Source organism: Dipodomys spectabilis, unplaced genomic scaffold (genome assembly GCF_019054845.1).
Source record: "Dipodomys spectabilis isolate Male_0828 unplaced genomic scaffold, ASM1905484v1 ptg000115l, whole genome shotgun sequence".
Classification (NCBI taxonomy): Eukaryota; Metazoa; Chordata; class Mammalia; order Rodentia; family Heteromyidae; genus Dipodomys; species Dipodomys spectabilis.
This window is the reverse complement of record NW_024870792.1, coordinates 12,733,807-12,754,659: the sequence shown is the minus strand read 5'-3', so window position 1 is coordinate 12,754,659 and position 20,853 is coordinate 12,733,807. Positions and strand designations below refer to the sequence as shown.

The following is a 20,853-nucleotide window of genomic DNA, read 5'->3' as shown; positions in this document are numbered from 1 at the left end:
GGCAGAATGAAATCAGAATTGGCTGGCAAAATGTAAATGTGATCACACATTTCTATGACTTTTGCCAGCAACCTTCTGAATTTATAACATCGATTTAATTTAGAATTAATACGTGTAGCCAGCTTCCATGTCAAAAGGAAAGGAATTAGTAATGCCACTGGCCTTGGACTTAGAAGAGTGGATCACCAGTATCTGATAGGGCAGATAGGTCTCAGCCTTTGCTGTGACTTAACTTTGTGACACTGGCCTCCTAATTTTAGTGGTAAGACTTAGTAATAATTGTATCTGCCTAAAAGGATTATTCTGGTGCTACCTAAGATAATGTATAGGAAGCCTAAAGCCACAGCTTAACAGTTGGTAAATAGTAATTACATTTAACCAAGAAGAGTCATAATTCATGGTAGCAACAATGAGCAGCTGTATATATTAAAGACATTTATAATATCTAAGCATATCTTGAATGGTTTTAAACTACTGGAAGAAGAATTTGTATTTTATGTAGCATGCAACCAAATAGAATTTTCTTTTTCTCCCTTTTTTTGAGAAAGGCATTGATATGATAGGAAAGATTAATTTGAAAGATTATTTGGAAGATTAATTTGTCCGCAATCTGAGAGATGCTGGGATGAAATAAGGATGACTTTTGGGTCTCCAGTCAGATTGAGAGCAAGTGAGTCAGCAATGGAAAAAAAGAGGCTGCGATGGGAGGCAGGTGTAAAGACTAGTATGGAACTGATTTTTAATTTCTTAAAGTAAGGTACAAGACTAATTTCAAACTGTAACATTTTTAATAATTTGTAAGTAATTATACTTACATTATTAAAATAGAAATAAGGCAGCAAATAGACTTTCCAGGCAATGTGATATTGGCGATATGTATTAGAAAATATATATACAACTGCCTTATTGATTAACTGTATTATTTCCTTTATTCACCACAGTTAGGTTGCTGTGAACTGGTTTTATTGGTCAAGCTGTTGCTAACTGCTATTTTAAGGGCACAAATTCAGTACGTATATTTTTATGTTGTAGTGCTCTCTGGTAAACTGCTAAATAGCTATTTAGGCTCCCAAAAAGCACAGTGATATTTTACTCTTCCTGAGCTAAATTTATAGATGGCTGGATAACATTTTCAGATATGACTTAGGTACTGGACATTCACATGCAGAGAGAAAGATTTGATTTTCTCCTTGCTTCCTGCATGCCACAATTAATTTAGGTCATCAAATTTCCCTTGCAAAAGTATGCTTTGAATGTTAAAGTATATTAATAATTCAGCTTCCTTATAAATAGTTTAAGGTGTTATTTGTTCTTTAGGATACATAAAGGCCATGAGTGCAAGGTCAGGAAAGGGCCCTGTAGCTAGATTATAAAGCAACTTGAAACCTAATAGGACAAGGACATGCTATTACGGGAGAAAATGTTTTAAGGGATAAGTTATAGTCTCTCAGTACTAATTTGACCAACGTTATAGTTTTATTTTCCTATCTCTGGTTAGGGAATATTGACTTCCTGTGGAGATTAGTATAGGAAATACAATTTTACTTTGAAATAACAATCTTTATATGACACCTAAGCATGAATGATGAAACAGAGGGGTTTGACGATATATAATGTAGAACTAAAAAAAAAGAAAATTTGACCTTCCAAATAATATACCTCCCAAATCACTTGTTTTTTTTTTTTCAGCTAGCAATGTAATAAATTAATCAATGTTTATCTTTTTTGTGATCATGTTAGGAATGCTTTTAAGATGAAAATTTTATTACTTATAGTTACTGAAAGCTGAGCTTTAAGAATTTACCCTTGAGTAACTCCCAAGTAGCAAAATATTTCATAATTACTGTTTCTCTGATAACTTTCCTTCTGAAAAGTGTAAAACTTAAATCTGTCCTCCAGTACTTCTAGCTATTTAGGAGGCTGAGATCTGATGATTGCCATTTGAAGCCAGCCTGGACAGGAAATTTCATGAAGGCTTTTATTTTCAATTAGCCAGAAAAAAAGCTGGAAGTGGAGCTGTGGCTCAAATGGTAGAATGCTAGCCTTGAGTGAAAAAGCTAAAGGACAGCACCCAGGTCCTGAGTTTGCTCTGTCTCTGTCTCTGTCTCTATCTCTGTCTGTCTGTCTGTCTGTCTGTCTCTCTCTCTCTCTCTCTCTCTCTCTCTCTCTCTCACACACACACACACACACACACACACACACACACCAAAACTGACCAAAAGTATAACAAATAATATCAGCTATTCACACTTGCACATTTGTCTTGTAGTTAGAGAGTACAGTGACCGCTCACTCTCTGTTACTTTCCTTTTCTCACCCATCTTAGAAGAAGCCAGAAATGGTACAGGAAAGAAAATCCCCACATACATACACAGGGAAGTCACATCTCCACTGCTGTGAACATGGAAAACCAGAGTTTACATTTTTTTAATGAAACCAATTCTATTTTGCATTATTAGCCATATTTTTGATGAATATGAATAAAAATAGTTTCTTTAATGAGATGTGGCTGGGGGTATTGCTCGAGGCAGAGCACTTGCCTAGCATACAGGATACCCTGGCTTTGATCATGAGTACTATAAAAGCAAGCAAAGAACAGCAATAACCAAATACCAATAATCAGAAAACACCAGAAATCCAAACTATTTGTATGGATAACCCCAGCTGAGGGCTATGGAAATTTGTGGCCAGATATCCTTTACTTTGGTGAAAACCCAACGCAACACTTAAATTGTTAGCACATTCTGAAAGACTGAAGGAATATAATTGCTTTATAAAAGAGTTGTTTTCACTGTCTGAGATGAAAAGACCAAATTACTTTAGCTCAACGTGTAACAAGACAGTATCTATCAATACTGTGGGCTTGACAAAAGGTTAATTTCACAGATGTTTATGCACAGATGAGCAATTAGGAAACACATAGAGAACTACTGCAGCCCTAATTCTAGAACATCTACACAGATCCCCACATCAAGTGTGAAAGCAGATGCATTGAGTAAAGCACAAACCAAGGAGTTTGAAGTCACTGATGAATTCAACTCCAAAGGGCTAAAATATGGAGTATAGCTAAGAAGAAGTAAGAATGTTGTTTAATTTATTTAGCTTAAATGCAAGAAAACATTATACCTGTTGGAGTAAATACCATATTTGAGTGAATCTCAGAAAAGTCAAGAAGTTTTGCTTGAGGACCATATTTATTGCAGTACAAACTCACTTATTTTCAGCATTAATTCCACCATTTTTCTTGTTTCTGCATATTTTTCTGAATGGGATTTGAAAGCCATTCCCTTTTAAAACTCAAGATAGTGTTACTTGAGATTTCAATATAAGATTCCATCATTTAAGACCCCCAAGTGCTAAGTCAACTTATGATGGTCTGACAACATTTTCATTTTGGAAGAGATAAGCATTGCAATCAAAGACAATTTAATCTTTTTAACAGCCACATTAAAACACGTAGTTACTCTCCTTTGGGCTGTGCATTTAATCTTCATTATTAGATCATTCAAGCAAACGCCTTTTGAGGGGGGGTGGGTGAAACCAAGTCATAACTGTCATGGTCTACCAAGAGCCCTGTTTAAAACAAAGCAAAACAAAACAAAAACAAAAACAAAGAAAAAAACTGAAAAATGAAGGTCACAAATGCATTTCCAAGACTCTTTCAAGACTTAATCTTTCAGATTCTATGTGTTTTAGTGGTTAGATATGGAGTCAGGCCTCCACACACTGAGAGCAGCAGAGGAGCTAAGTAGTCTTTGGAATAACGCTTCTACTCCAACACAAAGATGTTAAGAGCCATCGGCCTCTAGTAGCTTCATTATTAGTATTAGTTACCTTTCTGGAATATTCCAGAAGAGAGTAGTGGTGAACTTAAAAAAAACAAAAAACTCAATTCAATTTCACTGAATTCATTACCCTTGTTACTGTGGTATTCTTTGCTTCGTAATCCATAAAACAAAAACTCTCATAGTCATATATTTGGAGATTTGAGAGAAATTTTTAGAGAACCGGTATTTATCAGAAATCTTTTAATGCAGTGGAGAATTTTTAGTTTATTTCTATTATGTATTTATATATTTTATATAATATAAAATGTTACATAATAATATATAATATTTACAAATAATATATTATGCACTATATAATAATATATTGTGTTTACTATATAATATATTAATATTTTATCGCTTATATAATAGTTTATATAATTATAAGTATATAATTATAATATTATATAAACATTATATTTATATGTTTATTATATTATATTTATATTCAAGAAACAGATTTATGAAACTCCATTGTGAAAGGATAAAATATTTCATTATCCTATGCTGTCATAAATAATATTATCTTAAAATTTTAATTTTCTAATTGTTTGTTGCTCAAGTACAGAAATTCAATTGATCCTACAATTCTGTTTCAGCCAATGTGTTTGTTTTAATGGCTTTTTACAAATCCTTTAAGGTATTCTAGGTTGATTCTCAAGTTTCTGAGACTATATGGATAAATTACTTTTATTAAATATTTTATTAAAATAATTATTTTTCCTTATTGCATTGACTAGAATTTTAAATGCAATATTAGATAGAAGTGCTTTGAACAAACCGGACATTAGATGCGCAATTCCCCACACCCAGGAGGAGTAATGCAGTAGCATGAGTTTGATTCAACTGGGGCTATGTAGAGAGATACTGCTCAAGAAAATAAATAAATTGATACACAAATAAATAAATAAATAGTGGTAGAATAGATATTAAGATTTAAGTGTAAAAATTTTTCAATATTTCACCATGAAGTATTGTGTTAGTTATAAAAGGTAATTGAAAGAGGTTTCCTATTTTTACTTTGCTGAGAGTTTTTATAGTCATTTTTTGTTGAATTTCATCAAATTTCTTCTATGCATTTACTGGTAACATGATTTCCTCTTTTTTTCAATCTGATGAACCACATGAATTGATTTTGTATGTCAAATTTATTCAAATCAGGATAGATTTCTTTTACTATATTGCTGGATTTGACTTGCCAGTAGTTTAAGAATTTTTTTCTAATGAGATTCATGACAGAGATAGCTGTACCATTTATTTTATATTGCTAGATTTTGTCAGGAGTTGTCTGCCAAAATTTCATAAAAAATTGAGTGAGACTGCCTTTATTTCTCTATGAAATGTTTTAGAGAATTTACATTTGAACTGAGTAATGTGAGTTGAAATCAGAATTAAGAAGTGAAGCCATCTACACCTAGAGATTTCTTCATGGGAAGAATTACACTACAAATTCAAGTTTTATTTAAAGTAGACATGACTTGTCGAAAACGAACTTTACAACTTTGATGGGGGGGGAGGATTGGATGGGGGGTGGGGGGGAGGCTGGGAAGGGATGTGAAGGGCAAACAAAGGAGGAGGCTACAATGCTTGATAAGAAATGTACTCATTATCTTGCCCATGTAATTGAAACCCTTCTGTACAGTATGTTCACAATAAAAAATAAAAAAATTAAAAAAATTAAAAAGTAGACATGACTATTCAGATAATGATTTTTTTCTTTCTTTATATCTAGCTTGGTAATTTATATCTTTCAAAGAATTTGACAACTTTATGTTGTCAATTTTATTGGCATAAATTGTTCATAATATTTCTTACATTTTTGATATAGTAAAATCTATACTAATATCCCCCTTTCTATTTATAATTTATCCTCACTTTCTGATCATGGAACTAAATCATTACTTTTTCAGAGAATCAGTTGTCTTTGTTAATTCTTGCTATTTTTTGTCTCTGCTCTATTTCATTGATTTTTGCTTTTATATCTATTATCTCCCTCTATCAACTTATTTTGGTCCAATTTTCTTAGCTTTACCTAGTTTTCTAACATAAATAATTTATTTGATAGCCTCATTCTTTTCTAATAACGTATTTTAAACTACAAAATTCCCTCTCAATATTACTTTACTGACTGTAACATGATTTTCTTTATGTTTCTATCATCATTCAATTTAAAATATTCTAAAATTTCTTCTTTTTTTCATTTTTTATTGTGAAAATAGTGTACAGAAAGGTTACAATTACATGAGCATTGTTGCCTCCTCTTTTGTTTCCCCTTCCCATCCTAACATTTCTTCTTAACTAGACAAGATAATCTCTCCATGTTTGTGCTTTCTCATCTCTGAAAGGACTATTTTTAATGATCTGTATATTTTCTTTAGGTTCATTTTCTTGCCATTAATTGACCAATATACAAAATTACAGTTTTAAATTAAGTATAACAAAGTTGGCCTATATGTTTTAACAGTAAATCTATTTTGTATGTTTTCTTTGGTTGGTTGGTTGGTTGATTGATGGCAGTGGTGATAAAAATGAGGCCCTTCCACATGCTAGAACAGTTCTCTACCCCTGATCTTGAGCTTCAACATTTGATGTATTTTAAGTTCATTGGTGGTGTTATTCAGTTATTTCCTCTAGGAACAGGTGATGTTTTTTAAAGAGATCAATAATAGAAGATAGAAATCAATCACCTAGAGAAATATATTTGATGCTCATACCATCAAATAAACCTATAAAATCAAGGAATGATTATATTAAAGAATCAAGTTAAGAGATAAAATAATCTGGAAATGTAGAAATAAAAGTGACTCTAGTATAAGAAAGAATCTATCTGGATCCCAGTGTGATATCACTTGTCTAAAATGCAGCACTTGGGAAACTAAGGCAAGAGGATCATAAGCTCTAGTCCAGTGTAGGCACAGAATGAGTCCCTATTACAAACAAACAAAGAAGAAAATAAACAAAGCAACAACAACTCTACCACACTTAAAACCAAAACCAAACCAGAACATTCGTTATTCTTATCTCTTCTTCCTTCAAATGATTTGACAGGATACTGTTAGGCTGATGAGGAAACTCTTTGTAGACTACCACCTATCTCCCCTCTACTTAGTTCCAGGGTTGGGGCTGTTCAGCAGAAAAGCTAACCACTTAATTAGAGAATGGGAACTTTGGGCCCTAAGCCCTTAGGAGGGGAAGGAGGCAGGAGATCAAATGCAATCACATGAGAAATGGTTTAATCAATCATGTCTTTGTAATGAGATTCTGATATATATTCTGAACACTGAAGCTCAGAGGTGCTTTCTAGATGCTAAGCATATCATTAGACAAGAGATATACCCTAACTCTGCCCAGAGAATACATAGATGAACACTCCTGTCCCTCGCAGATCTTTGTTAAGTATAACATTATTTGGCTATTGCTAGGTTGTATTCTGTATAATGAAAACTGTAAGTATAGCCAAGTACTTTTCTTGAGTTCCACAGGCTATTCCAACAAACTCAGCCCTAAAATGGGTTATCAGGATTGACTGTCAAGCCAGGTGCTGGTGGCTCACACCTGTAATCCTAACCACAGGAGGCTGAGATCTGAGAATCACGGTTCAAAGCCAGCTGGGGCAGGAAAGTCTGTGAAACTCTTATCTCCAATAAACCACCAGAAAACCGGAAGTGGCGCTGTAGCTCAAGTGGTAGAGTGATCGCCTTGAGCTGAAGAGCTGAGGGACAGTGCTGAGGCCTAGAGTTCAAGCCCCATGACCAAAAATAAATAAATAAATAAAAAGAATTGACTGGTCAAAAAAGAAAAGTAGGTTGCATGATTTCCCTCATTTGTAAGAACTAGAATAAGTCTATGATATTCTTAACGGGGGATTCCAGTAACCCAATTGCTTTGTGCATAGCACTATGGTGCTATAAAGAAGCATATCAACACGAACTCCAATATATGGAATTAAAAGATTATTACTATGCCCTATATGTAGTTGGGTGTTTTTCATGTTTCTCTTAGTGTTTGGTACCATGTGTTTTGTATGTAAGATTTTTCAATATGGAAGGGAAAGGGAACCACAGAAACAGCAGAACAAAGGATGAACCAACACAACAATGATACTCACTTGACGGGATGTGGGGTAAGAACCTTACAACTTGGGGGGGGGGAAATAGGGAAGGGTAAGCAGGTGGGATGATAATGAGCGATGGGGTAGCAATGAATAAAAACAAATGTACTCATTACCTTACTTATGTATCTGTAACCCCTCTGCTCATCACCCTTACAATGAAAAATAAATTAAAACAAAAACAAATAGAAAAAGAATTGGCTGCTCAGAAATGTTGATGGTCCTACAGTCATACTTGTGGCTGACACCTAAGGCTGAGCCTTTAACCTGTGGTATTTAATGTGACTTTTGAGTGCTTGGCATTGTATTTCTACCGTAATATCCTTACCAGGGTGCAATGGTTGTAGACAGAACAGAGATACCAAAGAGAAAATACATGCAAGGAGTTGTAGCAGAGAACACTGGAGACTATCCATTTCCAGGATTGTTTTGCCAAGTCACACTAATAATGTGTTTTTTTTTTTAAACTTAGGCATCTGTCTACTCAGTTACATATTTTCTCAGCCTTCTTGATTCAGCTATGCACTTTTGACTAAATTCTTGCCCATAAGATTACACAAAAATGTTCCATATCCTTATCTTGCCCATTTTATTGTGAAAGCAATTTGCTCTCTAGGCTAGAACTTACCTCTCAATAGAAGATCACAATTCTGCTTGTCTATTTCTTTTATCCCTGGACAGTGACATCTGAAATGCATGACTCCTTTTTGAAGCCCTCTACTACTTCAGAGGATGACTTAAGATATTTATCAAAACATGTTAATCAATTCTTCCAAGACCCCTAAGATTGTGTTGTGGTTAATTTTAATAGTGATCCAGAAACTGGGGGTTTTCTAGAGCACACATGTCTGTCAACATGCACAATCACTACTTCCCAAATCCATTTGAACAGTGGGAAAAGCACCTGCAGGAAAAACTCCTCCATTAAGGCCATGGTCCATCTGTAGTGCAGCTTCCAGGTTTTGGCTGGGTGGCTGATGTCTGCTGCATGGAGAATCAGGGACATAGTTTTGGCTCTATCAATCCTGTCAAAGCAAGGACATTCCCAAATTATCAAAACAAAGTAACCATTGCAAATGCAAGCCCATAAAGCCTTGACATGACAAAAGAAAATAGCTTACCCTTCAGGCTGCTGCAAACTGCTTCTAATATTTTTAATTTGCTGGAAGTGACCTGACATGTCAGTAGATAATACCATTTCAATCACTAGGTTCCGAAGATCCCTGCAGAGACATGGAAAGGAGGAAGGTTCATTTCCATAAATATCACAGGACACTATTTTCCTAATGTGGATGAGCATAAAAGATGCTAGTTTTTAAATGGAAACGTGTTTGCAAACGTTTGACACTTTTTTTCTGTTGGCTTTGTGGGCCTTAAGAAGCTATGGGTGGAGAAATAGTGAGTGAGGCTGTTTAACACTCTCCTAAAGAACAAAATGTTCCCCCTTCTCACCTCACAGTCCTTCTCCCATAATTCCTAAGTCTTGTGTTTTTAATCCTAGGTCCTAGGCCATAATGAAGAGACCCTATTTGAAGTGTGACTGCTGTTTCCTCCTCCTCCCCCTCCTCCTCCTCCTTCTCCTTCTCCTTCTCCTTCTTCCTGTGTGCCTGTGAGAGGGAAGGGGGGTCCTGGGGCTTGAATTTAGGACCTGGGCATTGTTCCTGAGATTCTTTTGTTCAGTGTTAGCACTCATCAACACTTGAGCCAAAGCTCCACTTTTGGCTTTTTTGGTAGTTTATTGAAGATAAGAGTCTCATAGACTTTCCTGCCTGGGTTATCTTCACGCTATGATCCTCAGATCTCAGCCTCCCAATTAATTAGGATTACATGTGTGAGCCACTGTTGCCTTGCCTAAGTGTAACTTTTCAATGCTTTAGAAATACAACATGTAGCCAGTGTGACTTTCAACCATTCTAAATCTATAGAGTCAACAAGAGAAATAGGCTTAATGTCCCAGGGAAGAGAAAGTAAAGAAAGGGCATGGATTCTAAGACCCTCGGTGTTGGTGCTTTTTCCTCATTTTGCATCTTTTTAATAAATTACTATAAACAAAACTATCACCATTTATCCAATTCAGACACTGATCCACAACTATATTTTAGTTGCTTTGTATACACATTAATGAGCTTTTAAGCTTCTAGAGGAGTTACTCAGTCACTCAGTTACTCAGCTAGTATGTAGCTGAGATAAGATGCAACCTAAGAGTTTCTACTCCTGACCATACCACTTGGACCAATCTCCACTCAGAATCCCAGAGAAGCCCAAGACACTAAACTAAGTGTGGATGCTCTATTTAAGCTTTGGACTCTTAACTTTAGGCAACATAGACAGAATCATTTGTACTATTGGTATTTTCAATAAGGATGCTGTAAATACAGTGACTGTATCATAAAACCAGTCACCCATTCCACAATTTATTGTTTACTCTGCACAGATAGGTAAAAAGCCACATAGATCAGAAATCATGCTTGGGTTTGATTCTAGGGGGAACAGTAGTGTAATCTAAATCCAGGAGGAGAATAAACTTAATTATGATCTTGTATCAAAAGTACTTTACCATCTAGGCCCCTTGTATCTATAATCCTAGCTACTGAAAAGAATGGCAAGTCAAAGCAAGCTTTGGAGAAAAGCTCATGAAAATCCATCTGCAAAATAATTAGCAATAACCATGATTCAAGTGATAGAGCACCACACAAAGTAAGCCAAGTGAGTTTGAGGCTTTAAAGTACCATAAAATATAAAATAAACAAATAAATTGAAATATGGCTCCATTTATGATAACAGAGATGATATGGCAAGATCATATTTTTTTCTCTTTTTTATTGTCAAGGTGATGTACAGAAAGGTTACAGTTACACAAGCAAGGTAATAAGTACATTTCTTGTCAAACTTATTGTCCCTTCTTTTATGGTTTTTAAAACAACCACATAGTAGGATTTTTGGAAAGTGCAGGTACTCAATTCAATCTGAATATTAGATGGAAGGCAAATGAATCAATATTTCCCTACCATATATATTGGACACTGATCAAAAGTAGTTAATACATTTTTCTGTTTTGTTTTTCTCTGAAATTATGACAAGATCTATTAATAGCAACTAAAAATATTTGGCTAAGTGATTTGAGACTAAACCTTTGTAAAAACAAAACAAAACAACAACAACAAAAAACCCTAAAGAACCAGTGGCGCTGTGGCTCAAGTGGTAGTGCACTCACCTTGAGTGGTAGAGCACTCACCTTGAGCTGAAGAGCTCAGAGTTCAAGCCCTGTGGCTGCCAAAAAAAAAAAAAGAAAGAAAAAGAAAAAGCGGGGCTCTGGTAGCTCACACCTGTAATCCTAGCTGCTCAGGAGGCTGAGATCTGAGGACCACAGTTCAAAGCCAGCCCAGGCAGGAAAGTCCGTGAGACTCTTACTTCCAATAAACCACCAGAAAACCAGAAGTGGTGCTGTAGCTCAGAGTGCTCGCCTTGAGCTGAAGAGCTGAGGGACAGCACCCCCAGAGTTCAAGCCCCATAACCAACAAAAGAAAGAAAAAAAGAAAGGAAATGATCTGAAATTCTGACTATTATACTATGAAACTAAGCAAAAGAATACACAAAGAAATATTAATTTAGGATTTTATTTTTTTCTTGTCAAAAATTAAATCGATGGGTTTATTCTTACTAAACATGCCTTAAGAACTAAACAGATATACAGCAGAACAGCTACAAATCTTTAAGAAGATGTCCTTCAAAACAAATTGGTTGTGGAGTCTGAGCTCAGGGCCTGGGCACTATCACTGAGCTCTTCTGCTCAAGGTTAGTGCTCTACTACTTTGAGCTACACTCTATTTCTAGTTTTCTGGTGGTTAATTAGAGGTAAAAGTCTCATACACATTCCTGCCTGAGCATGCTTTGAATCACAATCCTCAGATCTCAGACTCCTGAATAATTAGGATTAGGTGTGAACCACCAGCACTTGGCTAAGATGTCTATATTTTAAGTTTCATTAAAATGTTATTAAGATTATAGTAGTAAATAGGGATTTTTTAGGTTGTTGAAAGTGTTGATTCTATCACGTTCCACATCTGTATGATTAGTTTGCTATTTGTAAAAACAGCTTTTTAAAAACATTGAGTTAGGATCACTGAAAAGTAGCTAACTAAAAATGAAATATTATAGCAGGAAATTATTACAATAGAATATTAATATGACAAAAAACAATATAGAAAATAACTGAAATAACTTATTTGTGAACTTTGAGAAATGAATAAGTTAATCCAAAGGAAAACAACAATAAAAATTAATAATATAAATGTTATCTCTGGAAATGATAATCACTTACAAGAAAATAAAGTAGTACTCTACATGTAAATAGTCTCTCTTAGACCATAGGGAGTATCTCCAAATCTGTCTGCCTGCTTTTAACATTGCCCATGTATTCATCACATGGATCAGCAGCAGTCACTATATCTTTTATACTTAAATCCTGGTTTCCTAGGCTACAAAGATTTTGGAAGTATCCTTTTCCTGAAAAGAACAATGGAACTCTGAACTGAGTTCCCAAACCAAAGTACATACATCCACTCCTTCTGACAATATTTTCTGCCCCTCTAAAAGTGAACCCATAGTTGTAGATCAGACCTTGAAAATCCTGATTTTTACCTTTTCTGTTTTGGTTTGTTTTTTAAGAACTTTCTTGACTCAATATATTTCTTTTTGATATTTCTTTCTTTTTGCCATGGAAACAAAAACAAAAATGAAACTTTTGATACAGTTGAGTAGGAGCCTTGTCATAGATTATTTAGACTCTGTGTGTGTGTGTGTGTGAACTCAGGGCCTGGTGCTGTCCCTTAGGTTTTTTGCTCGAAGCTAACACAATCCATACCTGTATTTTCAGCTTCTTAGTGTTTAATTGAAGATAAGAGCATCAGAGTTTCCTGCCTAGTCTAGCTTCAAAGTGGGATCTTTACACCTCAGCTTTGAGTAACTAGGGTTATAGGAATAAGCCACTACCACCCTGATCCATTTACTGACTTTAAATCAAGTTTTTGCTAAGTATGAAAACAAGAGTTTTTTTGTTTGTTTTTTATATTTTTTATTGTGAAAATTACAATTACATGAGTACAATTCTTATCCAGCATTGTTGCTTCCTCCTTTGTTTCCCCTTACCATCCCTTCCCATCTCCCCACTCCAGCCCCACCTCCCCCCATGCCAAAGTTGTAAAGTTCATTTTTCGACATAACATCTTGTACATCTCATTGTTGCAATGGGTCCACCTGTAGCCCTATTTAAACAATTTGTTTTTTTCCCTTCCTCTCCCCAAATTGTACCAAGATCAAATACAGTGAAAACAGGGGTTATACCGTGGGGGAGGGACATACAAAGCAACAAAGAAATCATCTTATAAATATGTTAGAAGCAACAGCAAATAAGGAAAACCATTTGAGTTCTTACCTTGGGGTTCATTTTGCCTAACATCAACTTATCTGACCGTTTCTGCTTACTTCAGATATATACTAGTTATTGCAAGTAAGGGAAACCATGGGACCTATGTTTCTTTGGGCCTGGCTTACTTCACTTAATATAATTTTTTCCAAGTCTTTCCACTTCCTAGCAAATGGGGCAATGTCATTCTTTCTGATGAAGGCATAGAATTCCATTGTGTAGATATATACCACATTTTCTTGATCCATTCATCTACTAAGGGGCATCTGGGGTGACTCCATATCTTAGCTATGGTAAATAATGCTGCAATAAACATAGTTGTGCTGGCAGCTTTAGTACAGTCTTGTTTGTAATCATTTGGGTAAATGCCCAAAAGTGGGATTGCTGGGTCATAGGGGAGCTCTATGTGGAGTCTTTTGAGGAGCCTCCTTACTACTTTCCAAAGTGGTTGAACAAGTTTACACTCCCACCAACAATGCAGTAAGGTTCCCTTCTGTCCACATCCCCTCTAGCATCTGTTGTTATTAGAGTTCTTGATTATAGCCATTCTAACTGGAATGAGGTGGAATCTCAATGTTGTTTTGATTTGCATTTCTTTTATGGCTAGGGAGGTTGACCATTTCTTCATGTGTCTATTGGCCATCCTTCTTTTCTCTTCAGAGAAGTTTCTCTGTAAGTCTTTAGCCCACTTATTTATTGGGCAGTTATTTCTTTGAGGATTTGTTGTTGGGGATTTAATTTTTTTGAGTTCCAGGTATATTTTAGATATGAGAACCTTGTCTAGTGAAGATCTCCTCCCAATCCATGGGCTTTCTATTGATCTTGCTAGCTTCTTGCCATGCAGAAGCTCTGAAATATCACGCAATCCCATTTATCCAACCTCTCTTTGATTTGTTGTGTTTTTGGGTCTCTATTAAGAAAATTTCAGGCTGTGCCAAGGAGACCTAGGGTTTCTCCTATTCCATCCTGTAATGTTTTCAGGATGTCTGCTTTGACTCCAAGATCTTTGATCCATTTGGAGTTGATTCTGGTCTGGGTGATATATACGGATCTAGCTTTAGTTTTCTACAAGTGATTAACCAATTTTGCCAGCACCATTTACTGAAGAGGCTGTTTCTTCCATTCTATTGTTTTAGCTCCCTTATCGAAGATTAGATGCCTATAGGTCTGTAAGTTCATTTCTGGGTTTTCAATTCTATTCCATTGGTCCTGAGGTCTGTTCTTGTGCCAGTACCAACCTGTTTTGATTACTATGGCTTTGTAATAGAGTTTGAAATTTGGTATTGATATTCCTCTAGCACTGTTCTTTCTGTTAAGGATGGTTTTTGCTATTTGGGGTCTTTTATTGTTCCATATGAATTTTTGGATTGCCTCTTCTATTTCCTTGAAGAATGAGGTTGGAATATAGATAGGTATCACATTGAATTTGGAGATAGCCTTAGGAAGTATTGCCATTTTCACGATTTGATCCTTACAATCCAGGAGCATAGGAAGGTTTTCCCCTTTCTAAGTTCTGTTTTGAGTTCCTTTTTCAGGTTTTTAAAGTTTTTTATCATAGAGATCCTTCACTAAAAACAAGGTTTTAAGTATATCTAACCAAGTCTATATCTATCTATCTATCTATCTATCTATCTAGATATTCATAAAGAAAACAGATGACTTAGAATATCTGAATATCTGGTTTAAGATATCTGAATATCTAGATAGATAGATAGATAGATAGATAGATAAATAGATAGATAGATTGATAGATAATGTCTATATATATGTAAAGAAAACAGATAATTTGGAAGATGGAAGATTTTTGCATTGGAGACATTAGAGTGAAAATGCAATTTTTTCCAAATAGTTTCTTTAATTTGCATTACCAAAATATAAAATGAATGCAATGATAAAATTTTAAATTTATGTAAGAATAGATATTGGTATTAGTTAAGCAGAGTTTCGCTATAGACAGTAAATGCTTATATATTTTAAAGTATTTATTGTGGTCTTACCCATGTGTAGGAACCTAGGATTGACCTGGAATTGTCTCAATTCTATCCAAATGACTGGCTCCTAAATTGAGTCTTCATGTTTCTAATCTTACTTAGATTTATCTAGGCAATGATAATAGAATTTGTGACATGGTAAAGGCTTGGGTTTTCATCCAATTTTATCACTAAAATTCTCATAATTTATTCCCTTCCTGAAATTAAATTTCTTTCAAGTTTTGTCTGAAACTCACCTCCAGTCATCTTTGGATAGATTTGCAAAGATATTCATTTCTTCTTCTTGCATAAGTCGATATGCTGCGCTCACATGGTGATTTTCGAGGACAGAACGGTCATTGTACAAAATGGCAACATCTGACCTAAGAAGTTAAAACAAAATGGCCAGGAGAGGATTTCATTAGACTTCATAGTGCTTGATAAAAGATAAGTTTCAAGTCACTCCATCAATTAATACATAAAATTATGGAAGTAATTATGGTGCTTTTGTAGCTATGATATATTAAAATTTCATAGAGACATTATATTTCTAGCAGCTGTAGGGTCACAGCAAAATTGCATAAAATACAGAGATTTCTTATGTTCATCCTGCTTCCCCTTAATAAATGTCTCCACCAGAGTTTTTCCCTTGTTATAAATAATAAACCTACAAAATATATTATCATCACCCAAAGTCCATAGTTTAACTATGGCTCATTGTGGTGTCCCACATTCTTTGTGTTCAAGCAAATGCATAATAACATGTACCTAAAATTATAGTTTATTCAGACTAATTTTACTGCCATAAAACCCTTCTTTACATCTAGCTTACATTTTGCATGAGAATGTCTTTTTTTCCCCTAGCACTATTTAGTGAAAAGATTGCTTTTGTTTCATTGTGTTGCCTTTAATTCTTTGTCAAAGATTGAAACTTGGGTAGATCCATTTCTGAATTCTTTACTTAATTGTATTTTCAGCAATACCACACTGCCTTGATTAATGCAGCCTTACAGTAAGTCTTGAGGGCAAGTGCTATCAATGTCTTAAAATAGTCATCCATTCATATAAGTTTGCAAATTTTAAGTAGATAGCAGAAATATGACACAAAAGAAAAGTTAAATTAAAATCTGGAGTGATTTTGCAACCCTCGTTCCTAAACACAACCTCTCTCATACACTTTTTTTCCTGCTAGATTTGTTCCCATGTGGAAAACTTCCTCACTTAGTACTGTTTAATGCTTTTTAGTGGGAAAATTCCTAATTATAACCTAGAACTTGCCATGCTATTGAAATGTAGGCAAGTTCAAAGTAAAAAAATAACCATAATTGCCACTAAAAGTAAACACAAAGCTGGATTATATCTGAGATAAAGTGTTAATTTATTTCCATATAGTAGACATTTTACTATCTGTATTCTCTCACTGTCATGTTATATACCTTGATAGTTTTTGAATATTTTTATTATCTTTAAGGGGTCATACAGAGGAGTTGCCATTCACCAAACAATTTATGAATATAATGTATCTTTTTTATTTTTCATGTACCATCTTTTTATTCTCATACAGCTTGCTATAAGCTGGCATTTGAGCAAAGCTTCAACCACAGCGGCGTGGCAGAAAATATCTAACATATGATTAACCTACTCAATGCCTTGCTCTTGTAACTGTAACCCCTCTGTACAGTATTTTCACAAGAAAAAAAGCTTATTAAAAAACAACAAAAAAGTCAGGACAACACCATGTGGGAAGTTCTGAAGTGAAATAAAGGAGTTTGGAAACCATTCCAGAGTGTGGGCAAGGAAGTGGAATATGGTTATAACCAGGAGGAAAGAAAACCTGAAATACATTCTTATTCGTAGGAGTGGCAGGTCCTTGTGTGGACCTAAGTTGGCTTAGCGATCCTTTGTTTGGTCTCTGATTACTAGATATTTCTCGCCAACTGTAGAGTAAGTGGAGTAAGCCAGGCTGTCTCACCACAGCTTCTGGAGGGGTTTGGGGCCTATTACTTTCAGCATTTCCATGTAACCTAGAGTCACGTGTGCAGGCGCCACCTAGCCTGGAGAAGTGGGTGAGCATGCATGGCCTTGCGAGGCCATCTTTGCCTCTTTTGCAATGCACTCTCTCAGCACTTAGCCTCTTAGAGCATCAAGTACTATTTCTCATGACTCCGTGGGTTATAATGCATCTTGATCACTGTCACCCTTTTGGAATTCTCAATCATCCCTCCCACCCCACCTCTTCCCTCACTTTTCTTAAGTTCAGGTTATATATTGAATTTTTTTGCTATTTAATAGAGCAGTTTATAATGCATCTTAATCTTGGTCATTACTTCAACATTTTCACTCCCCTTTAACATATTCTTTCGCTTACATTTCTCAATTCTGTGGTTTATACAATGAATCCTTCCTCTCCATTCTTTGTCTCTCTCATCTTGGCCAAGCCTTGCAAGTACCCATTTCCTGGTACTTATTTTATTGGGGTTTGACTTAGTCTTTTTAAAGAATGAGATCTCCATAGAGTCTATTTCACTTCAGTCAATTCATTTGTACCCCTTGCTTACCACCCAGTGTGTTTACTTGTAGATTTATAGGCACATTCTAGCTATTACAAATGAGGGAAATGATGTAAGCTGTGTTTTCTCTGGGTGTGGCTTACCATTCATTAGGAAATAGAAAGACTTAGAAAATAGTATATTAAGTGAAGCAAGATTTTTTTTTTACTTGTAATTTTTGGTAGTACTGAGCTTTGAAGTCAATCTTAACCTTATAAGGAGCTACGATTACAGATGTTAGCCAGCAGTCTCCAGTTCACATTTAATCCTTACTTAAGAGATAATTAAATAAATGTTTCTTGAGTAAAATACCCTGTGCATCCCCAAAAGCTTGCTGAGACCATAGGAAAAATTGGGAATTTCCAATAAATTCATTTGTATCATATAACTGAAATGTAACTATACCAGGTTTGTCATGTTTATTATTTGATTTGGCTTCAAATGTCACTATTTCTCCCTCTCAGAAACAAGTAATGATGTGATTCAATTTTAGCAAAATGCACATGGTTTTGTCTCATAAACCCAACAAGAAGCTGAGAATACAGCATGGTCTTAATGGTTGAGATGGTCTTTAACTGCTAAGAAAAGAAAAAGATTCCAAGCAATATCTAGTATCCATAGTAACATGCAGCTTGGCATTTTCTGTTCACAAGGAAGAAATTATTCCCATTTATTTACACTTCAAGGATTTCATGCATTTATAATGTTTTCATTGAATCTAAATCTGCCATTGCCTTGTATTCTAAATTACTTTTCATTCATCTTACATTATACAACCAATAAGTTATCATATTAGAAGAGCACACTATAGACAAGTAATAGTGAAAAATATAAAGGGAAATAGAATTATTGATATTAGTGACATACAACCTTATTTTTCCCTTAATAAAATGTGAAAGCATGTGAGTTGAAAATCACATTATCTTGTTAGTTTTACCATTAAAATATTTGTGTTCACATAATTTTCAAGCTCATATAGAATTAATGAATTAAATAACTGACCCTACTAGACAAAATATAAGAAAACAAGTGAAATATAAGATTCTCCTATTATTGTCCATAGTTTTTAATATAAAATTAAAAACAATTTGTGTTTCCTTGTCTCATCCTTTCCCTCTTTCTCCTTCTGATGTACCTCTTCTAGTTCCTTGTCCATTTTCCTCCTCCTGCTACCCCTTCCCTACAGCTCAGGGCATAATTAAATTAGGACTATTTCTCCTGATCAGCTATTAGAAAAGGAGAATATTAGACTTCATGATGTAACACAGCATTCATAAAAAAATAGCCAGTCTACTATCTTCAGTTTTCTATAAAGTACAAGAATTTCTCATGGCTAATTCACTTGCTCCCTGCTCCAAATACCTTCAGCTATGGTCCTATATAGAGTCAGCTCAGTAGTAATTCCTTTTTAATTAAATCGTCCTTATGATTCTGTGATGTAAAGCGTTTTTGATAAACAAAAATGATATGCATAATCTTTTCCTGTGATGCTTAATAAAAACAAAGCAACTCTCAATACTCAGCAAATATGTACAGTTTCATTAAAAGCATTTCTGTTGTACAACTCAATTGCAAGACTTTCTCTTTTCTTTCATTCTATGCCACTCTGAACATTTGATTTCTTCCATAACAGGGTCTGACAGATAGCCTTCGCTGATATTCATTGGATATTTGAATTTCAACTCTTTTTGCATTTCCACAGAAAGGGCAGGATGTGTAAACCAATTCCACTTCATGCTATGAAGGACTGGACCCACCACATGACTATCTTTGACTATGGAGCAGAGCTATGTCAGTAACTAGACGGAGAGTCTGTCTTCTCCATGCCTTCATCCTGCACTGATGCCACTTGATTTTTACTTGATCATTTACACTCTAAATGACCTTGGTTTTTCTTTCTTTTTTATGGATTTTATACCAGATAATCTATAGCATGGATCTCAGTCACCTTAGCTTTAATCTCTAAAATACCTAATATTTTACTAAACTCTTTCTCTACTCCCCATTTTAAAAACAATAATTCCTTGTATTTGGAAATTAGTTCTTAACATATTTGTATTGCACAAACTAAATGAATCAGTCCCCAGTGTTTCATGCCTGAAATAGTAGCTACCCAGAAGGCTAAGATCTGAAGATTGTAGTACAAGCCAACCCAGGATAGGAAAGTCTGTGAGATTCTTATCTCTAATTAACCACCAAATAGCTGGAAGTGTATTCAGGCTCGGGAGGCTCATGTCTGCATTCCTAAATACTCAGGAGGCTGAGATCGAAGACTGCAATTTAAACCAACCTAAGCAATAAGTCTGGGAGACTCTTGTCTTCAATTAACCACCCAAAACAGTTGGAAGCAGAGCTGTAGCTCAAGTGACTGAGTGTTAGCATTGAGCACAAGAAGCTGAGGGACAGTGCATTGGCCCAGAGTTTAAGCTCAAGGACTGCACCAAAAACAAACAAACAAACACCAACAACAAATAAAGAGCTGAAAGTAGGTGGAAAGGAGGTGTGGCTGTGTGGTTCATGTAGTATTGTACCTCCTTGAATGACAAAGCTAACAGATAACAGACAAGCTTTGAGTTCAAGCTCCAGTACTGACACAAACAAAATAAAACAAATAAAAATTAAATTATCAGCTATGTTAACAAAAACTTGCACATGCATTTTTATAGTAGCTTTCTTCATAAGTGCCAGCATTTGTAAACAATCAAGATTTCTTTTACTAGGTGAATTGACAAACTTTGGCAGACCTATACCACAGAATATTACTCAGGAATAAAAAATAATGAGCTATCAAGCCATGAGAAAACATAGAGAAACCTTAAACAAATATTGTTAAATGAAAAAATTATTTTGAAAAGGTATATATTACAAAACTTCAACTACATGACATTTTGGAAAAGGTAAAGCTGATGAGACATTAGAAAGGTCAGTGCTTGCCAGAAGTAATGGAAAAGACAGAACTGAATCCACAAAC

The 20,853-nt window shown here is 35.0% G+C and overlaps 1 protein-coding gene across 2 annotated transcripts in view; it reads right to left on the bottom strand.

Moving 5' to 3' along the window:
- Pde1a (phosphodiesterase 1A) overlaps window positions 1-20,853 on the bottom strand; it is a 232,424-nt gene that overhangs the window by 25,076 nt on the left and 186,495 nt on the right. For both annotated transcript variants that reach the window (XR_006148683.1, XM_042688345.1), the window contains 3 exons: window positions 15,591-15,716; window positions 9,060-9,161; window positions 8,843-8,963 (listed from right to left, as the gene is read on the bottom strand). Coding sequence is in view for 1 of the 2 variants with exons in the window: in XM_042688345.1 (XP_042544279.1) it covers window positions 8,843-8,963; window positions 9,060-9,161; window positions 15,591-15,716 (349 nt within the window). In the remaining variant the exon portion in view is untranslated. The remainder of the gene's footprint in view (window positions 1-8,842; window positions 8,964-9,059; window positions 9,162-15,590; window positions 15,717-20,853) is intronic.